This window comes from Phaseolus vulgaris, chromosome 7, assembly GCF_051622355.1.
Source record: "Phaseolus vulgaris cultivar YP4 chromosome 7, ASM5162235v1, whole genome shotgun sequence".
Lineage (NCBI taxonomy): Eukaryota > Viridiplantae > Streptophyta > Magnoliopsida > Fabales > Fabaceae > Phaseolus > Phaseolus vulgaris.
In genome coordinates, this window is record NC_143504.1 from 56057375 (window position 1) to 56072062 (window position 14688).

The 14688-nt window shown below is 29.7% G+C and overlaps 1 protein-coding gene across 1 annotated transcript; it reads left to right on the plus strand.

The window, feature by feature from the left end:
• The first annotated feature begins 6214 nt into the window (after positions 1-6214).
• On the plus strand, positions 6215-11409 carry LOC137828347 (polycomb group protein EMBRYONIC FLOWER 2). The gene is made up of 9 exons (XM_068634871.2): positions 6215-6348; positions 7347-7449; positions 7642-7697; positions 8417-8522; positions 8643-8808; positions 8894-8971; positions 10694-10827; positions 10996-11058; positions 11181-11409. The coding sequence occupies exons 2-9, from the start codon at positions 7438-7440 to the stop codon at positions 11274-11276; spliced, it is 711 nt and encodes a 236-aa protein (XP_068490972.1). The 5' UTR covers positions 6215-6348; positions 7347-7437; the 3' UTR covers positions 11277-11409.
• Positions 11410-14688: the final 3279 nt, after the last annotated feature.

Here is a 14688-nt window from a genome sequence, read left to right on the forward strand (position 1 = left end):
ACATAATGAAATTAAAAATTTTAAAATTATTTTTATAGGGTTTTCATTTTTGTAGATTTAACATAATTTATTAATGTTATAATTAAAAACATTAAAAAATATTTGTAGTAATTTAAAAAAACAGTCAAGTGTTAGTATATTTTTTGATATTGTACATAAATTATTTAGTTTGTTTATATTTATTTGTTGTTTGATTAAATTATGTTATTGAATGATATAGTACTTTTTATTAATTTTTTATTAAAATTAATTAAAAGCACGTTTTAGGATAATTGTATTGGTGTACTTTTACACCGATACGGTAACCGCATTCGGTATGAATTCGGAAAGAAATTATGACGAGGCAGAGATGGTACATTTTGAGGAAACAGTTGCAATTTATGACGATCTTGTTGCGGTGAACATGAATTTAATTTCACAAATCGAAGAACAAATAAAAAAAAGAATGAAGGTGCATCAGTCATGATTCTTTGTATGATTGCTTTTGGATTGAAATTGTTAAGCACGGTGCCTACTACAAGCAACTGTATTAGTGAGTCTCAACTAAGAGCGTCGCAAACAAGAATTGATGGAGTACTTGGTTCACACTGAACAATCTCGTCACATTATTCGCATGGGACCGGAAGCTTTCATTAAATTATGTGAACGAATACGGGGAACTGGACTTGTTAAATATGCATATCGATCAACCGTGGAAGAACAAGTAGCGAAATTTTTGCACATTATTGGGCATAATGTGAAGAATCGAAGTGTGTCATTCTTTTTTCATCGGTCTGGAGAAACAGTTTCCCGTCACTTTCATAATGTTTTGAGTGCAATTTTAAGGTTGGAGGGGGAATTCTTAATTTAACCAAATGGAACGGTTGTAGAACCACACATCCTTAACAAAAGTCGATTTTTCCCCTACTTTAAGGTTTGTTGATAAAAACATTACTTGAAATTATGTGTAATGTCTTCTTTAGTTTGTGGTTAATTAAAGTTATGAATTTTTGTTTACATTAGGATTGTTTAGGGGCCATAGATGGGAGTCATGTACGTGCTAAGGTTGCACGTGCTGATGCGCCTCGTTTTCGAGGGAGAAAAGATTGGCCAACCCAAAACATATTTGCAGCCTGTGACTTTGACCTGAAGTTCACATATGTCTTAGCCGGTTGGGAAGGAACTGCCTCCGATTCAAGGATATTGAAAGATGCTTTGGTACGAGGCGATCCTTTGGTTATTCCAGAAGGATATTGTGGACAATTTGCTGTTTTGAGAATAACGACAACACAAAAAAATGCTGGAAAAAAATTTTGGGGTTGTCCCAACTACAAGGTAAAATTTATTCAATTAGGTTTCAAACAAACTTAAGAATGTTATTTTAAACTTATTCATTGTTCAATTTTATTGTTTTCTTCAAAACAGATTAGAAGTGACATGGTTCTAGGCTGTAATTTTTTCAAATGGTGCATTGAAGACGTTGCCGATGAAAAAGATGAAATTATTATCATACAACGGAATAAGATATGTCTTCTAGAAAACCGTTTGAAGGTCCACACAAGAAGGATTCAAATGTTATTACTAAGAATGTCTTTTCTTTTTCTAATTAACATTATTATGTTCTTCATGTAATGACTTTATATTATATATTTTGACACCTACTTAATATTCATGTTATATTCTAAATTTCTATTTTCTTTTTAAAATATATTCATTTTGCTATTCATAATAATGAAAATTATTATTAAAATTAATTTTATATATATTTGTATATATATAACATAACATAATTTATAAAATCATTTATAATATTAAAATTATGTAAATAAATTAACTTAAATAAAAAATAATTCTTAATTAATAAAATGTTAAATAATATAATTATACTTTAATTTTAAATTATAATTAACTAAAATATGAAATAGGATTAATCATTATTTATTCTTTTTTTATATACAAGGGTAAAATTGTAATCTCACAAACTTTACTATTCAAATTAATTTATAATATTCTTACAACTATCACATCACTCACAATTTTCAATAAATTTTATCACATCACTTACAACTATCACATCCACTCTAACATACCCCAATCCAAACAACCTCAACTTTCTTCACACTTCCACTCCCACCCACCCTCAACTTTCCACTCCCCCACACCCTCTAATCCAAACACACCCTAAATGTTAGTCTATTCAATATTATTTTGTTGTCAGATAAAAAATATATTTATTAAAAGAATATTGTGTAAAATTAATTTAATTTACATAAATTAATTATACTAATAATAAAATCAAAATATTACAGTATAGTTTTGTTATGGATATTGATGTGTATTATCTTGAGATACATGCATACTTTGATGTCTGTGAGGTCGACTTAAGCCATTAAATAATGTTTATAAGCATTGAGATATGCACGTGATACGTTTGGTACTTGGGAATATACAACTTGCATTTAGGTTGTGTTTGGATTGGGGAGTGGACTTGTAGTGATTTGAGAGGAAAGTGTAAAGAAAGTGAGATTGTTTGGATTAGGATATATTATAGTGAATTTATGAGAAAAGTTTATTGAAGTTTGTGAGTGATATGATGGTTGTAAGAAATTTTTTATTTTTTTTAAATATGTAAAATATAAGTTTACAAATTTACCCTATCTTTAAAAAATATTTAAATAAAAAACTATGAGATATTTTTATGCTAATTTTAGTTAATTAAAATTTTATAAATACATATAAAAATTATTTTCATAAAATCAAATCAAAATTAAAATTAATTTTTATTATTGTTAATATTATTATTTAATAATTTTATTTTAATTATTATTAAGTATTAATTTATATTTATTTATATTTATTTTTTATTATTATTATTTTATTTACTGTTATTATTTATAATTTTTAATATATACTATTTCTATTTTAAATTTAAAAAATTAAGGGTAATTTAGACTTTTGTAATGGTGTGATGTATTTTTCTTAAGGTTTTCTTGCCTTTCTTCGCTTGGCAGAGAAGATAGCTTTCATCTCTCTCCCGCAAATCACCGCCCTCTATTTTGTGTAATTGAATGGAAACAAACAAAAGAAATTCGTGCATTTCAATCCAAATGAACAGTGTTCACTCGGATGCAAACAGAGCATGAGTGTGGTGGCTATGCTATTGCAGATTTAGTGAGATTATAGGTTCCACTAGTACCATTCAAGTAGAATAAGGTTTATGGTTTAGAGATTGTTTGAGGCTTTTCCTACGGCTACAGGGAGGTATGCTAGGACGGGTAGAGACGTCAATAGTTACACCATGTGGGTAGGGTATTCAAAGTGTTGTCATAGTTGGAGATACCAATATAGTAGTCGACTACAATGTTACCCACAAGTGTTAATTTATGAGTTTGGAAATAGCAACCTTACCTTTCGAAAAGATACCTTGATTTCATTATACATGGTATGGATGATTTGATTAATGTTGATGAGAATAATGTGATTATATATGAATGTGTAAATGACTACCATTAGTAAGTTATTGTTTTTGAATAATTAGCTTACTCTTTCATTGTCTGTTGTTAGACCCAATGATTGTGGTGTTTGCATGAGAACAAATATCTTAACAAATGATTCTAACGAGGATACTTCTATATGCCAAAACTAATCCAAAAGAGTTTTTGTTTTAATTTGTCTTTATATATGTATTTTGTATCTTTGGTAATCGAAATTCCATACTAGTGGAAATTCTTGATGTACAATGGATATATATATAATATGTGTATACATGTCCATTATATACATGTCCATTTCAGCTAATGTGAATCTACTACCAAGTCATGCATGTAAGTCTATGTGGAGGTGTCAAGCAATCTTTCGAGAGGAGTTGTTGGTGTATGTAAGCTTTAATACACTATTTGAGAGGTCTTTGATGATGAAGTTTTTAAGAGATCCTCTTAGCGATTAAATGAAAGAACATTTTTTTTCCGCATAAATACAGTATAAACATTTATAAGTTTTGAGATGCACTATGTAATACTGAAGAATGCATATATTTGTTTCATCAAGCACTTACCATTATATCAAAGTTATAACTAAAATTCAAGGTATAACTTTTTTTACTTAAACGCATAACAATCCAAATGTCATGATTTGAACATGACTTGACCCACCATGTGCCTCTTTCACGAAACAATTGTTGCAACATGCAATAATCTTATCATTTGTTTAGGCCAAGTTTTTTGGTGTTTGTGGATATTATACGAAAACATTTGTTGAAATCTAATACTTAAAAATACTAAAATAAAAACAATTTAATAAAAAATGAATATTAATTAGTGTTGTTTAATTTTATTTTTAATATAAATTATTATTATTATTAATGATTTATTTTTTATTAAATTATAATTTTATTATATTTCCTTAATATTTATATAATATATAACTTTTCCTTTCATATTATTATGTTATTTTTTTTAAATATGAATTTGGATTTAAAATCCAATCCAAATATTTAGATTGATAACAATCCAAATTATTTTTAGATTTAAAATTTTATCCAAATATTTGAATTTGTATTGAAATTTTCAAAATTCAATCGATGACTACAACCCTTAATTATCACAAATACCAATAAGGATGGTTCGATACATCTAACATAATCGAAGTCAATGACAATTTATATACTCCTTCCTCCCTTAACTCACAAAAACACCTTTTAATGTTGTGTTTGCATCGGAGAGGAGATTTGTGAGGAGGGGAGGGGAAGAGAGGGAGTGAATTTGTGAGGATGCATGTCTCAAACTTATATATGATCATGAAATTTTTTATTCAAATCTTAAGAAATACAAAAAGGCAGTTGATAAGTTAAATTACCTCACAGTGATTCGTCTTAACATTATCTTTGTAGTGAACATAGTAAAATAATTTGTAAACTCTCATCATTAAGATCATTGGAATGCATCTTAGGAATCATGCAATATATTAAGAAGGATATTAGGTTCTATTGAAAATTTAAACTCGTTTCCCTTACTTGAGTTTGAGTAGGTGCTCACTAATAGCTTCAAACCTACCAAAAGCTTTAAGAGTAGTTTAACTTGCACCACAAAGTCCTGATAACAAATCTAACTATATCACTAAGACTTTGAGCTAGCAAAGACTAATCCTATAGCCAAAAGAGTGACATGCATAAAATTAAATCGAGACAGACCTACAAGTTCAAAATTTGACTGAAAGAGAAGAGAAAAATTGAAACTGATGAGCGAGGAGGTTAGATAGAGGGCAGAGGAAAAGAAAATGAAACTTCTAGAGATGATGGTTATTTTAAAACAAGACCTCAATTGAAATTTGTATTTATATGATCTTTTCATTTTAATAATAAAATATTCAGGTATCATTTAAAATATATCACTACTACTCTAAGGTTATTTTCTGGATTCTTACATAGAAATTAATATAGATACAAATAATTTTGTAGTTTCTAAAATATTATTTAATTTAGTCAATATAGTGACTAATTATTTTTTGTCTTTAAATTTGATTTTTATTTAATAATTTTCTTGTAGTGTTATTTAGTTTGTAAGTTATCTTTAATAATTTATTTTTACTTATTATTAATATTTTTCAATTATATATTAAAATGTTATATAAATTATCATATTGTTTTTAGTATTTATTAGGTTTTTATTAATTTTTTGTGTGTAATTCAGATTAAAAAGAATATAACATTATTATAAATTGAAGTAACTAATTTTTTATTATATAATTTTATGTTAAGAGTACACTTATACAGAATTGTTAAAAAAACTTAAGTAATTTTCCAAATTCTCTTGAGTATTTTTATACTCAAAATTTAAAAAATATTTTAATTTATGTTTTAATATATACTATATTTATTTTAAAACTAATAACGTTAACTTTGACAGTGTCTTATAATAATACATAAACAAAGGACCAAGATAATTGTATATTAATGTTAAATCAAGTAACTATTAAGATTTAAACTAATATATTTATTATTTAAAACTAATATATTTATTACATCTGACGTATATTAATATTAATTCAAGTAACTATTAAAATTTATATTAATATATTTATTATATGTGATAAATTTAATTGTATATTAATGTTAGTTAAAGTAATTATTAAACTCTAAATTAATAAACTTATTAATGTTATATTTATTGCATTGATGATTTTTGTAAATTTTATTTAATTGTCAAAAGCGTTTCCCTGACTTTGCGTTTCTTTCTTACCTCACTTGCTTGCATTTCACACTTTCACTTCAACTCTGGTTTTATATTAACCAAAGAGAAAGAAAGACACAAAGAGGGAGAGACAGCAACATTGGTTTTTCAATCTCTGTTTCATTTTGAGTTCAATTCTGAGGTACTATAGTACATCAATGAATGATCACAAACTCCACACACTTCACTTTTGAACCATTCTTCTTTGGTTCTATATTCTTTCCCTCTCACTCTTCTCTTTTACATTCACTCCTACTTCTCTTCTCCATCTCTTTCACCCCTTTTAGTTCATTCAAAGTGAGAACCTTGCAGTTTTTTTCTTCTCCTGTCCATTTACTTTTTTTCTGTCAAGATTGTATTTTTCTGTTCAGGGTATTCTCTATTTGGTTGGTTTTGTCTGCTTTGATCCCTTTTATGTTTTTTATTTTCTAATTCTTTCTTTGTGATTGATGCTTGTATGATACTTTGTTATTCCATTCACCTAGATATACCAGTCTTGTTTCCCACAATTGGAGAAACCATTGATGTTTTGTTTTGTTTCCCACAATGGGAGAAAACTAGGCCTTGACTTGTGATTGACATTTTCTGCTTATGTGAGTTACTTTGATACTTTGATATCTTCTTGTGTATGCTTAAAACAATTTCAAAGATTAATGAGTATAGAAGCATGCACCTATACAATTTTATATGATGCTTTTTACTCCAATCACTGCCTTTATGCTATCATCACTTGGTATATCTCACTTGCTGTGATATAACTAGTTATATCAGCAATCTCAGTGGTTTTCAACTTTATACAAGCTATGAGTGTTTTTTTTTCACCTGTTGACACTCAGGCTGTGGCATAGTTACAGAGTCTAATCCATTTATGAGTACCATGTCTTCAAAATTTGAATAATTGAGGTTTTTATAAACTTTTGCATCATTATCAATTGCATTTGTCAATAGAGAAAATATCACATTTTTAAAGATTCAGAGTTTCAGATAAATCTCATATGAATACGAGACTTCTCTAATAATAAGTATGAATAAGCATTCCTGGTGCAACTTCCTATCTTTCCTTTCTGACTAGGCTCACATTTTACGTTTGACATAAGCATTCGTGACATAACCAGTGATTATATATGTTTTTCCCTGCAGAAGCCATCTAGAAGAGGAGCTCACAGCCAACAAGAGTCTTTCTATTAATTGCAGGCCTGTAGAACTCTGCAACATTATTCAGTGACGTACTATGATGGGAAATGTACTCTATCTTATTTGCTAAAATTATCTGCCATTGTCATAATATTCTGTCGTTGTTTCTATCATTTGATTTAGAATATGTGTGAGTTGTTTCTGTCATTTGATCTAGAATATGTATGAAGATATTGGGCTGCTGATAAACTATTATTTATGGCATGTTGTATTACTAACAGAATTGGTCTTTGTTATGCAGCCAATATTCCTTCGGAGATGCTTGCGCTACAAGATACTGGAGAAGCAGAGGAAGAGGTAAAAGTTATCATATATAGATTTCGTTCTCCAAATTGCTCTCTAACAGATTTACATCAGTTACATGCCTTATGTCCATGAGTTTATATATGCTATGTTCAATTTTAAATTAATTAGAATATTTTTTTAGTCAAGTTTCTGTGCGTTGACTGTTGAAATGAATATTTTGTGGTTCAGATAGACATATATTTACTATCACATGTGAAACTTGAGAGTGGAGAAACCAAAAAAATGTGTTTTCTTGCCATTATGACAAATTTAGAGGCAACTCAAGTCTCTGATACGAAGAAGAGGTGTACTTAGTTGAAAGATCAAGTTTCAAAACCTACACTTTGTTCTTTAGATTTTATGCGATTCCAAAATGAATTAGGATCATTCAGGAGTATTAAATCAAATTGTTCCATTAAGTGTATCTAAATGGTTTTAAGAGCATATGTAGTAATCATGTTCCTTTTGTCTTGATGGATTTCTTATTTATTGTTTAAAGAGAAGAAAAAATCTTCTTCTGTTTGAAATGATGAAGATAAATTATGTTTCTTATTTTTGTTCAAACTTTGCAATTCCTTTTTGTTGCTCTATTATGGTGTTTGCTTTTACTCTTTCAGATATGCTACAGTAATGAGACATTGTTTTTCATTCTGTTTTATCAGAATATAATTTACTAAATATAAATATTGATTTTGGTATATGCTAATGAGATGTTTTATTTGCATATGTAGAATACAAATGACAGTTACCGTAATGAGGAACATCACTAATAGGACAAATATCTTTCCTATGTATATCTGTCTTGGTAGGCAGATTTCTAAGAGTGGAGCTCCAATGGTAGGAATATTGCTTCTTAAAATCTCATTCAATTGCTTTTCCTTATGCTAACCAGTTTCTTACTTCTTAGTGTAAAACTGTATGATAATACCTTTTTTTAACTTTCCAAAAACAAAAAAGGATCGTATTGTTTATCAACTCGGTCGGATTTTCATCTTCCGAAGGTCCTCTGAAGTTGATATGAGTATTGAAGTCAAAGCAGAGTTTAAACTCCCAGAAATCAATAAGTTAGCAAAGGAAGCTAAATCTGGCAAAATTGATGTCTTGTTTGTCAGCACACCCACTGGTATATGTTTGTGCTAATGTGATTGAATTGTGATGGAAGTATCCACAATTTTGCCAAGTTCCTTATTATGACTATTTACATGCAGTTGAAGACTCATATTTCTCACAAGGAGTGAATTCAAACTCGTCGCCTCTGGATCTGAATCATCTGCCTTTTCCTGAATGTGAGATGTGCTTTAATTGCTAATTTTTTTGAGCCTACACCATGGTCATATTTTATATACTAATAATTAGGTAAAGTACTGCTATGGTTTCACTAACACTAGTATTGACAATATTCTCTGGTACATAACATGCAACCTGATGAAGTTTTGCTGTGATACCAATAGTGACATAGTGAAACTAGTTTTGTATTTTGAGAGGTTACTAGTATTGACAAGATTTCTACATTTCAAACCATCAAAGTGAATCTTGCTTCATATTTTGAGAGGTTACTTACTAGTTATTACAAAGTGGACTTTAAGCCTAGCTCAATCCCATAAAACCGGCTTATGGAGTAAGGTTTGCACTCACATATATAATGGAATATTTTCATATCTAGTCGATGTGAGATCTCTAACACACCCCTTCACGCCGAGAGTGACAACTCGTGCATAGGACAACATATTATGAGTGGTCCGATAACGGCCCGATAGGCCCAACAAGCACTCGCTAGGATAGGCTTTAAATGGTTCTGATACCATATTACAAAGTGGACTTTAAGCCTAACTCAACCCCATAAAACTGGCTCATGGGATGAGGTTTGCACCCACTTATATATAATGAAATATTTTCATATCTAGTCGATGTGAAATCTCCAACACTAGTATTGACATGGTTTTTACATTTCAAACCATCAAAGCGTGTACTAGGTTTGTCTACAATTTCATAGGGAATTTGTGAAAACCAAATCACAAAAGTACCATGAATTGGTATGCCAACACTAATTTGTGGTTTGCAAGGGTGAGTAGCAAATTATTTATCTATGCTCCTGACACCTTGAACAAGGTATTAAATTATGAAACACAATGATTAGGTAGGAAGTACCTCCTAGGATTGCTTCCCCAATTTTATGAACACTTTAGTCCACAATATATTATACAAATCAGATAAGATATCCTAAATTCTTAAATATTCAAACATAAAATAAAGATAATATGATCATTGTTTTGAAGTGCTAGTTGGCAATTTCCTGCCAAATGATTATACTCAACAAGAACTAAAACTTATCCAAATATGCTTCAAACGGCAAATAAACTTGGAAACTCAATAAACCTAGAATAAATTTAATGTTGGTGAGTCACAACCAACTTAACTCATCATTGGGATGATTGTTGGCGGTGAGAGAAGCTATGATTTGTTGAAAATTTCCACATTACATACATCAATTATTGGGGTGAAGTTTATATAATTGTTGGGCAACTTCACTTAATGTCATGTGGATTTAAGATAGAATCTAACATAGTATTGGATCCTATATTCAAATTTTGTTCCCTTTTCAGTTTCAAGGTAAATTCTAGCATGATATTAGAAATAGATATTATTATTGGCCCACCTTAACTACTATGGTGTCGTTTATATATCTGTTGGACTACTTAACTTTGTGTTAATTGGTATTAAAATGTAATCTAGCATCACAAGGTAACAAATTGATGAACGCTTCCTTGGAGGATTTGATAAGAACATGTGTAGGAAAAAGATCAGTAAGCAGGACACAATAGCACAGGGAATAATCTCTCAATTGGTTAACTAATTTATTCATTGTATTCTCTTCAAATTCTAAGATACTCAAATACACAATAAAGCTATTATAAAATATTTTGCTGATGAATGGTAGTTATAGATTAGTTTTCCCAAATGATTTTTTAGTGAATGATGGAATTTGTTCTACATTTTGTGCTTGACAGTGGGAGAATTCTGTCTTATGGGGAAAATGTCTTTAGAATCACTTTATAAGTCTTGGACTTATTTTCCTACTTTTCGTTTGGGAAAGCGTGCTGAGCTTTTCTCAACTGTGGGTATGCATCCATGTCTTCTGCAGGTATGCATCCATGTCTTCTGCTTCCTTTTATACAATTTATTTATAGTATATGATATGATATGATATGCATGTCACTATATATTTGGTCAAATAATCCATTTCAAGCTCCATTATCTATTCTCCATGGTTCCATAGATGTACTAGTTCATATCTTCCTTCATGTTGCAGTCGGTATTTGAAATTGACGATGCAAAATTCACCATTCATGTTCCACCAAATATTAAAAATATGGTTAGTACCAGCTTCAAAGTCATTTCCCACTGAGCAAGAAAATCACACACCTAAACTCCACAATCAGATATCAAATGTATTGACTGCTGTTTGTTTCTTTCCTTTTCTTTGTATTTCTAAAGAATGCATCAAGGGAGTTACATGTCAGAATTTCTGCTGAACAGTTTGGGTTCAAAGAAACATCTTCCGGGCCTCATCATTTCCTGCGCAGGATATGAAGTTTCGTTCTCATGATTTCTCAAATCGTTGGCTTTTTGACAAAAAAACTCAAAAAGGAAGCACAGTGATTTGGATATCATTGCAAATTTGAATTAGCTTTTATCTCAGTGTACTTTGGCTAAGCATAATTGATTGCATCCACCTTTGGTAGTTGTGCATGCAGTTACTCTTCAACTTGTTTCTTTTAGCAACTTTGGCTTTGTCTATTTTTCTATATGGATGGTTTAATATTGAAGATTCTGGATTATTAGCTTTCTTGGATTTTTCTATAAATATACTTTCTGAGATTCATAGCTGAATTGTATTCATAGTTATCAATCCCAAAAAGTGGTGGCATGGTTGCTATAACCGCATTATATTAGACTTATATAACTTCTTAATGGGAGTTTGTGTGAAAGAGCACTAAAAAATGAGTTTTAGCTGCTGTTGACAGATGTTGAAAGCCTTGAATATATGTGACTTCTGGTGCAGTAATGGGACTGACACCAAAGTGAAATGCTGTGACTGTATTTCTGGTCACTTCTCAATATATTGAATGCTTTTTGGATTCAAAATTCTATAAACATTTTGCAAAACTATACTTAGACTTCTGAAATGCACATTTCATAATTGATTTTTAACTATTCTGAAATATTGTATGATAAAAAAATTAATTATGGACTGATGTTTGTGAAATGATTTAAAATATATTTTGGAATGTTGATTTCCAAAATGTGAAATTTAAAACCTTTTGAAATGCTTCATCTGGAAAACTTTTTGAAACCTTTCGAAATGCTTCTATTCCAAAGTGTAAACTTGCCTAGGCTTACAAGTAGAGTTGTCAATTTGGTCAAGTATATAGGGTTTGGTCTTGACTTACACGAGCTACTGCCAAAAACGATTGTAAGACCAAAAGGCCAATAAGTAGAAGCCTACAAAGTCAAAATAGCCGCAAAAAATGTCATGTGTCTTTTTAAAGTAAAAGGTCTTCTTTAAAAATGGAGTGAAAAAAAAAATTACGTAAACAAATGTTTACTCACATGAAAAACATTTACTTACTAAGTCCAAATCCAAACCTAGGTTTAGTGAAGATATTATTGGGTTGGACTTAGATCAAGTTAGGCGAGGTTGAGTCAATGTCAAATTGAGTCGAGTTGGATACTTGTTAGGACAGGGCAACCAAGATTCAGGTTAGGCCGAGTTTGATTTGATTAAGTTAGGTTAGGTTAAGTCCAATTTGAGTCAAGTTAGGTTGGACCGACACAGACCCAATTCAAGTCTGGTTGGACTCACATTAGGTCAAGTCGAGTTAGGTTAACTCAGGCAAGGTTGGTTTGAGTCGGGCTTAAGAGAGGTCAGGTTGGACCCAAGTCAATATGGACAGGGTTAGGTTAGACTCATGTCAAGTTAGGTAAGGGTGAGACCATGTCAAAGTCAAGTCACATTGAGTCGGGCTATGTAAGGCTGAGACGAGCCAACTTTAGGTCAGGATGGGTTGGGTTGGTCCCAAGTCATACCAAGTCAGGTTCGGCCTAAAAAAAACGTGACAAAAAAAGGTGGAATTGCTACCAAACTCTATTTTAGTTGGATCAAGTTATTCTAAAACTTTATAATTATGAGTCTATTAAAGATCCAACCATGCATTTTTAGAAAAATTGAAAGTTCTATCAAAGTAATAAAAGTTTCAATGCCACTAGAGGCGCCATTAACGGCTAAATGTGATAATTTGACCTAAGAAATATATAACAATAAAGGTAAAAAGTGGGACATAGGTATGTTAGACATGTTCTCCTAAATGTAGACATTTTAGACATCCATCATGTAATTGTTAATAGATAATGTGATTTTTTTTTAAATTAGAATAAATTTTGAGTCACTCTCCGTGAATACCAACTTCTCATGAATTGTTTCAATATATTTAAAAAAATAGAAAGTAATAAAACATCCGTCAAAGAACTAATTTTATCTTTAAACTTCCATCATTAGTAGACAAATTGGGATCTCCATAAGTTGCATAATTTGTGTTGTACTTAACAAAACCAAAAACTTGCAATATTTACGAGCATGTATAAGATAAATTGACACATTGAAATTTTTCAATAACAAAATTCATTAATATCATTTAAAACATTATCTTTGGAAATACTACTTGTCAATGCATTGACTATTTCTCATATAACTCAATCTTAGATAATATGAACTACTACAAAGGAAGCAACATCATGCAATTTCCTACTATGTTTTGAAAGCATGTGTGAAATGGTTGATAAATCAATACAACATTGAGATATACATTGGAGACATGGAAATAAGAGTTGAGCTATTTGACAATTCAAGAATAAGCGCAAAGATGTTCAATTTTCTTCTACTAAACTACACATTGAAACAATAATGCAACCATATTTATGAAGATTTTCATTTGTAGTCATTTTTTTTATGAATAAGATCCCATAAAAAAAAAATACTAAAAAGGATAGAGGAATATGTTCCCTCTAAATCAAATATCAATGAATGCACTTTTCTAACATAGGAAAAAACTTATTTTGAATATAAAACTCCATCCCTAGTCAATCTCCATACAAGATAATTCTCTATATCATTATTTTATAAATGTTAGAGATTCCATATCAACTAGTAATAATGACATTTCTTAGTATATAAGTTGGTCAAACTTCACCTTATAAGCTGGTTGAGTTAGATTTAAAGTTCACTTCTTAATATGGTATTAGATCCATTTATAACCTATCATGGAGATCACACATCGACTAGAGATTATGACATTTCATTGTATATAAGTGGGTGCAAATCTCACCTCATAAGCCAGTTTTATGGGATTGAGTTAAACTTAAAATCCACTTCATAATATGGTATCAGAGCAACCTCATTCTTTGTTTCATGATAATTATTCTTTGTTTAGTATAAGGTTGATGGTTTTAAGGAATCTAGCACCTTAAAAAAAAAAAAAAAACTATGACTACTTTTCTTGTAATAATACCCCCAAATCATACAAAATTATACGTAACTACTAATTTAATTCCGTATGCAAATAGTAGGTCATTCCTATATGTGGAAGCTATACAAAAACATATCCAAAACTATTGAACTAACTAATTGAATCGCTAATAAATTAGATTCGTCATAAATTGTTGACAAAAATGTTTAGTGAATTTTTAGTTTATGTTTAATATAACTTGTTAGTAAAAAATCTAAACTATAAATCCTTTTTAAAGAAATAATTAGTTTTTCATATTCGTTTAAGTTAAGCAATTATTATTTAGTTTTCATATCTTAAGTTTTTGTTTAAGTTGAATAATTACTTATCATATTCTAACTTTCATTTCAATTGATGTTAGATAAGATGCTTAATTATTATTTGTTTATGTTATTCAATTTGGTCTTATTTGTTAACAAGCTAATAAAATGTTCAATAAT